This window comes from Felis catus, chromosome X (genome assembly GCF_018350175.1).
Source record: "Felis catus isolate Fca126 chromosome X, F.catus_Fca126_mat1.0, whole genome shotgun sequence".
Taxonomy (NCBI): Eukaryota; Metazoa; Chordata; class Mammalia; order Carnivora; family Felidae; genus Felis; species Felis catus.
Genome location: NC_058386.1, coordinates 87685378 through 87697394, shown reverse-complemented (window position 1 = coordinate 87697394; position 12017 = coordinate 87685378). Strand labels below are relative to the sequence as shown.

The window sequence follows — 12017 nt, the reverse complement described above, 5'->3', positions numbered from 1 at the left end:
TCTTAGATGAGGTGGGGAGATAATTAGAAATGAAGGGAGAAAGCTGAAAAAAAAATAAGGGGACTATTTCTCCAGACAAAATACTAACCAACAAGGAAGACATTTCTGGTTAAAGAAAATGTGGAGTTGGACTATTTTAAGATTCCTCATATAAATGGTATCATGTAGTATTTGTCCTTCTGTGTCTGGCTTATTTCACTTAGCACAATGCCCTCCGGGTTCACGCATGTTGTCACACATGGCAGAATCTCCTTCTTTTTAAAGGCTGAATTATATTTTATTGTACGGATATACCACATTTTCTTTATCCATTGATCTGTTGATGGACAACTTTTTTGTATGTTGACTACATGTAAATAAAGTGGTCTAAGAAAAGAGAAAATGTGGAAAAACCTCAAGGGAAAAGCATCTCTCAGAGTTCAAGTTCAATCAACAGCAGCAGAACAGGGGCAGGCCAGACCAACAGGTAGGACTGAGACCTTGAATCTTCCTGAATATGTATTCCCAGTAAAATTGTTTCATCTTATCTGCCCATTGCCAGACAAAATTTTGCTCAGGGCTCTGCACTTGTCCCTGCCCTATCCCATTTTTCTATTTATGATTGGAAGAAGACATAGAAGGCAGGCTGGGAAGGCAGAAACTGGATTTAAAAGGATTTTGGCAGGTTCGAATGTGGAGTCACAGCTAACCAGACAAAATGTAATAGGGATGTACTCAAGGTGTTGTATTTCAGTTTAGACAATCAACTGTATAGGAACAAGATTTTGAAATACCTAGGGATTTCAGCTGACTACATGCTCAGGAGTCAACACAGGCAATGTGACTACTGGAATAAAAAGGTTTGGGGCGGGGGTCATCAGATAATGTATAAGACAAATAATCCAGCTAATCTCCGTGGTGGTCAGACCACTTCTGGAGTACTGTTTTCACTTTTTTGACAGCATGTTGTATAAAACACTCTGACAAACATGGGTGTATTCCTAAAAAGGATACCATGATGGTAAAGGGTCTGAAACCAGGTCACATGAGGAGCGATTCAAAGACCTGAGGATATTTAAGCCTGGAAAAGAGAAAATTTAGAAGGGACATATATGAGAGCTACATAAAATGATCTGAAGAACTGTCATGTGAGAGATGGATTAGGTTTACTAGTGAGGCATAAAGGGGCAAGACTAGGACAAATTGGTAGCTGTGGGTTTAATTCAAGAAAACATTAAGATTAAAGTCTGACAGGCTCGGGTTCAAATCTTGACTCCATCAGTTTGTAGCTCTGTGACCTTGGGCAACTCATTTATCTTGAACCTCAGCTTCTTCATCTATAAAACAGAATTAATATCAACTCTTTCATATGGTTAAGGAAGAACTCATGAAGACTAAGTGGGAGTGTTTGTAAATGACAAAGCATAATGCACGTACACATTATCATTGTCATTAGTTACTAGGAGGGAGAGTTGGGCCTTTTCTAGGGACGCACTGACAATTATTCATAGCTGCACAACAACTGAATGAGTTATTTTGTTAGAAGTGAGCTACTCATCACTGGAAATGTTCGAGTAGAGACAGGACAATCATCTACTGGGTGACTGGTAAAATTGAAGATTAGCTTAAATGACATCTAAGTTTCCTTCCAATTCTAAGGTGCTATGATCCTATTGTTATTAAGAATTGTCCATTAAGCTCTTCTTCATGGAGGACGATATATCTTTGAAAGTAAGGAGGACAGCCTTTGGATCTTTGTCACTTCTTGGACTTATTTCTCAACTCCCAGGAGACCACCGCCCTCCCCATCTCAGGAAGGAGGAGCACAGTTGCTGGCTGTAAGCCATTCCAGAGCAGTAGAGACAAGTGCAGAAAAGCATGTCAGGGAGGCCTTAGAGTTTGTGACTCCACCACCTGGAAAAAATACCTAGGAATACAGCTACCCAGGCCAAGTGGCTTAGGTTGGAGCTGCACGAGGCAAGTGTTTTTAGAAATTTGACCCCCAATGTGTTCTCATCTCCCCACCCCAGCATGTGGCCCAGAATTGTCACACAACCAAAAAGGGAAGCCTATTGGGAGGGTTTCATTGGAAAAACTCTTCTCCCTGTGAAGTCAGACACAGAAGCACAAGCACAGAGGTCAAAGAAAATACTAATTTGCAGCTGTGTGGATGCAACCTTAGGGTGGGAATCTGTTCCAGCCTGGAATTCAGTTTTAATTCTGCTTTCCAGTTCTCCCCAGCACATGGAGGGGAACTTGCAGCTGGCCCCCTTCAGTCTGGCAATCGATGCGTCAGGTTTCTACTCTGCCATGTCTTGCTCCAATTCATCAGGAGGAGAAACCATAGAATGGGAGCCCAATGACTGCTTTTTGACCATCTTTCATCTTGCGGCCTGCTGACACATTTTTGTATTTGGTATAATTCTTGGAGGAAAGGGACAAGGGGTACAGTGACAGAGGCAGGAGGCTTGTTGCTATAGTCGCCGATACAAATAGGTGCGTTAAAGGAAGTAGTAGTCTTTGAACATAGCATATTTTACCATGATAATGAAGTGGAAGAAGAGTCAAGGAGAGAGATGTTCACACACAGAGGATCAGCAATGATGGTGGCTTAGCTACCCAGGAATGAATTCTGAGCTGTGTTCTGACTGGGGAGAGTGGAGTGACATGAAGTAACTGAGGAAAGGCTTAAGGATTACATAAACAAATGGGAGTGGCCCCAGTGACTGCCCAGCAAGGAAATACACAACTTGCTTGTCACCCATCAATAAGGTCTTTGCAATGCACTGGGGGAGTTTGCACTGTCTACGAAACACTGTGCTAAACAACCTAACATGTCTTACAAACACTTGCCTCGTGGCGCCCCGGCCAATCTTGAGCAGCTTACTGCTTCCTTACATTTCCTTATCTCTGGCCACAGGCCCCAACTACACCATGACTTACTGATGAAGTTAGCCTGGCCAGTGAATATGGTGTACTGAAGCTCATAGGAGCTGATGCTGAACTCATCATCCGAGATCCAGTGGACTGTAATGGTGTCATGGGAGGCAGTACAGAGTTCCTCTCGGATAGATGGTGGGTTTGGGGCTGTAAGGAAAGGTGGAAAAGAAGGTAAAGGAAAGCACACTCTCCATTCTGCAAGTTTAACAATTGTTACCCTTGCTGCCCAACTCTACACCTCATAGAGAGGAGGCTGTCTTAATAAAAATTTTTTTTCAACGTTTTTTAATTTATTTTTGGGACAGAGAGAGACAGAGCATGAACGGGGGAGGGGCAGAGAGAGAGGGAGACACAGAATCGGAAACAGGCTCCAGGCTCCGAGCCATCAGCCCAAAGCCTGATGCGGGGCTCGAACTCAGGGACTGCGAGATCATGACCTGGCTGAAGTCGGACGCTTAACCGACTGTGCCACCCAGGCGCCCTGAGGCTGTCTTAATAAGCTTTAGATAGCATATCCTGAACAACCTGAAGCCAAGTGCTAAGACTTCAAATTTCCCCAAACCACTTCTGCTTCAGTGACAGAGACATTTTAGGCAAAGATATAAGCCTAAGGTATTGAACTGATTGCCCGGATGTCTACTCTGCCTGTACCAACACATATGTAGATATTAGAGCAAAGTGGTCAAATGGTTTTCTTACTGCATGACCTTTGGCCTATTGCTTTTTATTTTCAAATAAGTTTTATTATAGACTGTTGGCAGCATAGCCAAGTGCAAATTAATATGAGTTGCTTCCTCTGTAAAATAAGGGATGATAATTACCTCATAGATTGGTTGTACATATTTATAATATAAAATTAATATACAGTGTCTGGCATAAAGGAGATGTTCAGTAAATGACAGTTACTTTAATATATTAGCCAAAATAATGACAAATGCAAGGCTATTGTATGTGTATATTTTTCTCATGAAATGGTCATTCATTAATCCTGAAGGTATCCAGCATTTTTCATAGGCTGGATGCACCCCTCATTTCCTAGAATTGTGTGTAAGCCAGATATTTCTTACATTTTTCTTCCTAATCTGCTAGCTTCTAAATTTCCTTAAAACCATTTGAGGGGCGCCTGGGTGGCGCAGTGGGTTAAGCATCCGACTTCAGCCAGGTCACGATCTCGCGGTCTGTGAGTTCGAGCCCCGCGTCGGGCTCTGGTCTGATGGCTCGGAGCCTGGAGCCTGTTTCCGATTCTGTGTCTCCTTCTCTCTCTGCCCCTCCCCCGTTCATGCTCTGTCTCTCTCTGTCCCAAAAAATAAATAAACGTTGAAAAAAAAACATTTGAATGGTACCTATCGCTATGCAGGAGATTCTTTAATATTCCATAATTGCCACCTGAGTTCTAACTCCCTCAGTAACAAGCAACAATATATTACTGATAGGCTCGTAAGGAGAAATCCATCAGCAACGTCTTGCTTTTTCTTTACCTCTAAGTATAATGGTATACCCATGTGCCCCCAGAAATATTTCACACATCATCTCCTTTTCTGTTATGTGAACTAAAGTTTATTCTATCTAAAAAGATACATGAATTGTCTTAAAGTTTATAAAAGCATTTTCATTATAAATATTGCTCTTTTCCGATTATCTTAAAGTAAGAGAACACCAAAAGAAAAGCATTTAAACAGGAAGGAAACCACAGTATTTTCACACCTGTTAAATAATCTAGCCCCTCCAGCAGTTTCTTTTCTCTGGAAAAATCTAAAGCAAAATTTTCAAAGGCATCGTTAAAATTGATGTCTGGAATCAGAACTTGAGAAGATGCTGTTGCCATAGCGACCCTGGAAAAGAGAAAAGTACATCAATATACATCAAAATAGGTGTGCAACCTTTATCCAATGTTTGATTTCTGGTTCAACAAGAAGAAAATAAAGGACTCGTAGGGCTTGATTCATTAAGTGAAAAATATCATATCTATGCTTTTCCAGTGGGAACCATTTACATTTTAATCATCAGGAACCAATTAAGGGTTATACCATATTTATTCACATATGTTCACCCCTCAAATGCACTCCCCCATCCTGTCTTAATTTTGAGAAGTAAATACAGGATTTTTCCTTCTCTGCATCATTTTCCATCTGGCAGGCAGCATCAAAACTAGACCTCTGAAGGCTTGGTAAGAGCAGTTTGAGAGATTTTTTTTTGCCACCCCCTCTATTTTTTTATTTTTTTATGCTAATCAATAAGCCAGCATGCTGGGGCTGAATTACAGCCTTCACTTAAATACTGTACATTATTTGATCTTTTATAACATTTATGTTTAATTTTATTATTATTTATTATTATTATATAATGCTATGCTAGCTTTAACTCCCCAGCTAGTTTGATGCATCTCAAGAGCAGGTATTTTGTACCTCTTATATCTTCCACAGTTCATAACAGAGTATTGGACACATAGCAAATCAATAATTGTTGAGTGAATAGTGGAATGATTAACAGCAACACAGCTTCTAACATTTATTGAGCATTTAGTAGGTAGAAGAGATCATGCATGTACTTTACATACATTGATTAATTTACTTCTTACTATAATCCTGTGTAGTAAATGTTATTTCCATTTTGTACATGAAAAGGACACATAGAAAGGTTAAATAACTTGCCCAAGGTCACACAACCAGGAAAAGTCAGAAAAAAAGAAATATAACTTAATCCATGTTCATCAGATTCTAAACTTTATACCCTGAACCAATTTAGACCATTTTTTTTAATTAAGGTAAATTTTTATGTGCTTCAGCAATTCTTAACCATGACTACACATCATAATTATCTTGGGGGAGTTTTGACCAAAACATACATGTTGAGGCTCTGTGACAGACCTTCTGAATTGGAGCCAATGAAGATTCTTGAGCATGCAAATGACACAATGGAAAGAAACATGAACTTGGCAACAATACACAGGTAGAATGAAGGGAAGAGGCACTGGATGTAAAAAGACCAGAGGGGAAACTTTTATGATGAATTAGTTGTAAGGGGTTGAGGAGTTAAACAAATATATATCCTCATGCACGTGTACCTTGCTATACTTCTGCCAACAATAGCTCTTGGTTGTTTGCGAAATAGATGTTTTAGGAATAAACTGCAGGCCAGCATAAACAAATGAAAGGCTAACCCAGTATAATCTTAAAGTCTCACTCTTTAGGTGATTCTTCCAGGATTTGATGAGTAAGAAGAAAACAACCTCTTTAGGGCAAGAGTTAAGGTAGAAAATTGGCTCATGAAATTTATTCCTGACCTCCCCAATCTTCTTTCTTCCTTCCATCCATCCATCCATCCATCCATCCATCCATCCATGCAATACTTACTGAGCACAACTAATGTTCCAGGCACTGTGCTAGGCACTGGAGATACACAGCTGTGGTCCTTGCCTCCACAAAGTTCACAGTTCATAGAGGAGAAAGACATTAAATAGGCAATAGAAGTGCTGCTACAAAGGGAGTGTAACATACACAAGATCCACCTGACAAGGACTTGGGCACTAAGGGAACTCTCCCCAGAGGAAGTTTATGGTAAGCAATGACCTACACAATGAGTAGGAGTTAGGTAAGCAAAGACTACATGGATGTGTGTGTGTTCTCTCTTGCCCGAAGGCTGGAGAATTAGCAAAGTCACGCAGAGCCTTGTAGGTCATGTTACAAACTTTACACTTTACCCGGAGAGCAATGTGGGCCACTGAAGCCTTTTTAGGCAGAGTGATGCTCAAATTTATGTTTCAAGTAGAGTACTCTGGCTGCAGTAATGGACTGGAAGGGGTCAAAATTGGAGGCAGAGCAGATTTTAAGGTGATCAGAAAGGAAAGTAGTGACAAGAGTGTAGACAAATAAGACAGAAAATCAATTCATACAACATGAAAATAAGTAGCCAACAAATATATTTAAAAGCCCAACTACCTGAGGAATCAAATAAATGTAAGATAAAATGAGATAGCATTTAAGATTATAACTAATGACAATATAGGAGCTTTTTATGCCTATATTAGGTAATGCCTCCATATTTTACCAGGACTGAAATTGACAACAAATTTTGAAGATCAATTTAGCATTAAATACCCAAATAGTTTAAAACGCAAATATTCTCTGACACCACAGTTTTACTTCATAAAGTTTTTACTAAGGAAATAATTGAGGTATATGCAAAGATGCAACTGTTTAAGGGCACGCAATACACTATATGTAACCTAATTGTCTAACCATGGGGACTGAACTAAGTAATGTGTTACTACACATCAAAAGATGAAATACTATGAGGTCACTGAAAATCAGGTTATATGATACTATCCAATGACAAGGGGACACCTGGCTGCCTCAGTTGAGCATCTGACTTCGGCTCAGGTCACGATCTCACAGTTTGTGAGTTTGAGCCTGGCATCAGGCTTCACGCTGATGGTGCAGAGCCTGCTTGGGATTCTCTCTCTCCCTCTCTCTCTGCCCTTTCCCTCACTTGCATGCTCTCTCTCAAAATAAATGAATAAATAAATAAATAAATAAATAAATAAATAAATCCAATGACAGGGACAAGTTCATGATATATTGTTAAGTTTCAAATGTAGGGTATAATGAAGTATATACAACATGACCTTATGTTTGTGAAATACATATTAAATATAAATATTGGAATACTATACTCCCAAATATTAACAGTGGCTGGAAGGGTGAGTAAAAATGGCATTGGGGTATATGTAAGTGTGTGTCTGTTTGTGTTTCTATGTTTAATACTTTAAGCAAAACAACGTTACCTGTCTCTCAAGGCTCTGACCTCCATTAAGGACAATATAATAAGTGTCATTTGTAAGGGAGAAGGAATACTCTCCCAGCTAAAATTTGACTTTAACTGAAATCTTGGTCCTTAATATATTACAATTATTATTGGTGAGGAAGAATTTCAGACCCTATGAGAAACCATCGATGAAGATATTTAGGCTGGGCAGATAATTCTCAAGAGAGAAGAGAATGGCCTAAAACAAGAATCATAAAGAACACTAGCATTAAAGGAATAGGTCAAAGGAGATCTGCTCACAAAGGCAAAAGAAACCGCATAGGTAGGGAGGAAACCAGGAGTGTTTATGGAAGCTAAGGGCAGAGAAATTTAAGTAAAAATCGTCAGTAGGGACAAGTGCTACTGCGTGATTAAGTAAGATGAAACAGTATGGGAAGACAAAGGAATGTCTATTATATTTAGCAGCAAGGTATTCATTTGGTGACCTGGAAAAGAACACTTACAATAGTGTGGTAATGGCAGAAGATATTTCGGAGAATTGAAGGGTGAGCGAGGATGATTAAATACAGTGGTTTAAATTTATGTTCATCTCGGCTCTCATGAAATACCACTGAGATGACAGTCAAAGAATAAAATGTCATAAACCCACAAAAACAATGAGAATGGAAAAAGACATGCCAGCAAGTAAAAGACTGTCAACAAACGTTGGGAAGCTAGAAAGGGATGGATGAGTGGTACCCAACAACAGACCAGAGAAAGCTGGGTCAGGAAGCCAACAACAGCAAGCTGATGTTGTGCCACAGACAGTTGGAAGTTTGTATGAAGAGCAGCTAGACCCTGGATCCACTGAATCAGAGACTACTCCTTCCTTATCCTGGCAGGAAATGTGAGGTTTACTTTCCGCTGTACTAAAAGCAGTCTTAAAACCCCTAGCAACCTTTCCCTGCTTGGCTCCTAGAATGATAGCAGCCAGGCTTAGTTAGACCCCTCCCTCATCTCCCACCAGAAGCAGGAGATTGGTGGATTCCTTCCAGGGAAAACTGACCCATTGAAGACAAAACACCTACAGACCTAACACTTGGGTCCCCTCAGTCAAAATCTGGCATGCCACCTTATTATTCTACAGTGAAATTCACCAAGCAACAGACTGTTCCCATCCCCTCGGATCTTCTAGTCATCTTCTAGTGCTTAAATTCAAACAGAAAGGCAAAAGATTATCAGACATTTAGGGAAAGTCAGAAAGTGAAACAAACTAATAGAGAAAAGGCACTTGGAGGAAACCAAAACAATGCAGAATTTAGAAGAAGCTTTTTAAATGTTCACTCATATCTCCAGGAAGATAAACAAGAAGCTTGCAACACAAAGCAAGGACAGAATGAAAAGAAAGAAGGAAAGAAAGAAAGAAAGAAAGAAAGAAAGAAAGAAAGAAAGAAAGAAAAGAAAAGAAAAGAAAAGAAAAGAAAAGAAAAGAAAAGAAAAGAAAAGAAAAGAAAAGAAAAGGAAACAAGATCAAGAAAGAGCACTTATAAATGAAAATAGGAAGGCTGAAATTAAAATTTTATTTTTTTATGTTTATTTTTGGGAGAAAGAGAGACAGAGAGAGAAACAAAGCATGAGCAGGGGAGGGGCAGAGACAGAGACACAGAATCCAAACCAAGCTCCAGGCTCTGAGCTGTCTACACAGAGCCCGACGTGGGACTCAAACAGCAACCTCAAAATCATGACCTGAGCCAAAGTCAGATGCTTAACCGACTGAGCCACCCAGGCGCCCCTGAAGTTAAAATTTTAATAGAAGAATTGGATGAAAAATTAAGGAAACATCTTAGATAATAGAACAAGAAGACAATGTTGTAAAAAATAGTAAAGAAAAGGGGCACCTGGGTGGCACAGTCGGTTAAGTGTCTGACTTTGGCTCAGGTCAAGATCTCACAGTTTATTCATTCAAGCCCCACATCAGGCTCTGTGCTGATAGCTTGGAGCCTGGAGCCTGCTTCAAATTGTGTGTCTCCCACTCTCTCTGCCCCTCCCCAACTTATGCATGTGCACTCTCTCTCGCTCTCTCTCTCGCTCTCTCTCTAGCTCTCTCTCTCAAATAAATAAATTAACATTTTTTAAAAATAGAAAATATTTTAAAGCAGAAAATCTAGAGTGTCCAACACCTGACTAATTAGAGTCCCAGAAACAGAGAAGAGAGAAAATAAATGGGAGGAAATTATTAGTGAATAATATAAGAAAATCTCCCAGAATGAAAAGTCACTAGTCTTCAGATTGGAAAGAGTATTTCATGTCCAACAAAAGTGATGGATAAAAGACCAACACCAAGGCATATCCTGGAGAAATTTCAGAAAAACTGGGTTAAAGATAAGACCTTAAAAGCTTCATATTTTAAAATATAAATCATATTTAAAGGTCAGGAATCAAAATAGCAGTGAACTTCTCAACCCAACACTGGAAATTAGGATACAACAGAGCTATGGCTTCAAAATTATAAGGGAAACTTATTTCCAGCCTATAAAATGTGATAATAAATTTTAAATATTTTTGAAACAAAAAGGTCTCAAAAATTTACATCCCATGTACTCTTTCTTAGAAAACTATGGGAAAAAAATTGTTCCAACAATATTAAAAGGGTAAAATGGTACATGAAGGGGAAATCCAGAAGAGCTTAACGGAATCCCTAGTTAAGAACACTGAGGGGTGCCTGTGTGGCTCTGCCAGTTAAGTGTCCAACTTTGGCTTAGGTCATGATCTCATGGTTCACTGGTTCAAGCCTCGTGTTGGGCTCTCTGCTGACAGCTCAGAACCTACAGCCTGCTTTGGATTCTGTGTGTGTCTCTCTGTCTCTCTCTTTCTCTGTCTCTCTCTCTTGAAAATAAACGTTAAAAAATTTTTTAAAAAAAGAACACAGAGAGTTCGGGAGACTAAGTGAGCTGGAGTTTACAGGGCAGAGTACCAGAGAGGAGAATGCTGCACAGAGAGAATTCTGGAGACCTTCTGAAGGTTCCCCTTTAAGTATTCAACTAAATACTAATTGACACATGCACATGAGGAAACTGCCCAAGGCCAAGGAAACAGCACCAAAAAAAACAAAACAAAACAAAACAAAACAAAAAGATGAAAGGGAACAATCCTTGGTGCTTACAACAGGCCAGGAATGGTGTCTGTTCCCAATAGCCAGGCTGGAAAATCTCATGATGCATGGTGCACTCGTCAGAGTACTCAGAAACATCTTGCCTCACTAGTGTGGAAAAATTCCCCTTAGACTAAACACTGCTCTGATTCCAATGAACAAATCTTAAAAGCAAGACCCAAGGGATCAAGCTATTTTCAAGTGACTTAACTGTGTCCTAGAACAAAGCTTAAGAACATTTATAGAGGGGTGCCTGGGTGGCTTGGTGGGTAAAGCATCCAACTTCAGCTCAGGTCATGATCTCACAGTTCGTAGGTTTGAGCCCCGCATTGGGCCCTGTGCTGACAGTTCAGAACCTGGAGCCTGCTTCAGATTCTGTGTCTCCCTGTCTCTGCCCCTCCCCTGCTCACTCTCTGTCTCTGTCTCTCTCAAAAATAAATAAACATTAAAAGATTTTTAAAAATTAAAAAAGAATATTTATAGAAGTATAATATATGGCACCTAATAAAATTCATAATGTCTGACATCCAGTCAAAAATTATCAGATAGGAAAAGAAGGAAGAAAATACAACCCATAATGAGGAGACAAAGCAATCAATTGAAACTGACCTAGAACTGACACAGATGTTAGAACTAGATATTGTAACAGTTATGATAACTGTATTCCATGTTTTGTCCATGTTTTGATTTTAATGATTTTGATTTAATGATTTTGAGTACAGCTGACACAAAACATTACATTAGTCTGAGGTATACAACATAGTGATTTGACAAGTCTATACGTTATTCTGTGTTCACCACAAGTGTTGCTACCATCTGTCACCATTCAACCCTATTACAATATCTTTGACTTATATGCCCTATACTGTGCCTTTTATTCTCATGACTCATTCATTCCATAACTGGAAGCCTGTATCTCCTATTCCCCCTCACTCATTTTGTCCATCTCCCACCCACTTTCCCTTGGCAACCATCAGTTTGTTCTCCATATTTATAGGTTTCATTCTGCTTTTTGTTTGTTTATTCATTTGTTTTGTTTTTTTTTTAGATTCCATATATGAGTGAAATCACATGGTATTTGTCTTTCTCAGTCTGAATTATTTCACTTAGCATTAAACCTTCGAGGTCCATCCATGTTGTCACAAATGGCAAGATCTCATCCTTTCTATGGCTGTGTAATATTCCATCGTGTGTGTGTGTGTGT

The 12017-nt window shown here is 39.4% G+C and overlaps 1 protein-coding gene across 7 annotated transcripts in view; it reads right to left on the bottom strand.

Annotated features, from left to right (window-relative positions):
* MID2 (midline 2) overlaps window positions 1-12017 on the bottom strand; it is a 134967-nt gene that overhangs the window by 12305 nt on the left and 110645 nt on the right. For 6 of the 7 annotated variants that reach the window (XM_019824138.3, XM_006943911.4, XM_045050527.1 and 3 more), the window contains exons 6-7: window positions 4624-4751; window positions 2833-3066 (exon numbers count right to left, since the gene is read on the bottom strand). In XM_019824138.3, coding sequence (XP_019679697.2) covers window positions 2833-3066; window positions 4624-4751 — 362 coding nt within the window. The remainder of the gene's footprint in view (window positions 1-2832; window positions 3067-4623; window positions 4752-12017) is intronic. The other variant, XM_019824139.3, reaches the window with a different exon arrangement.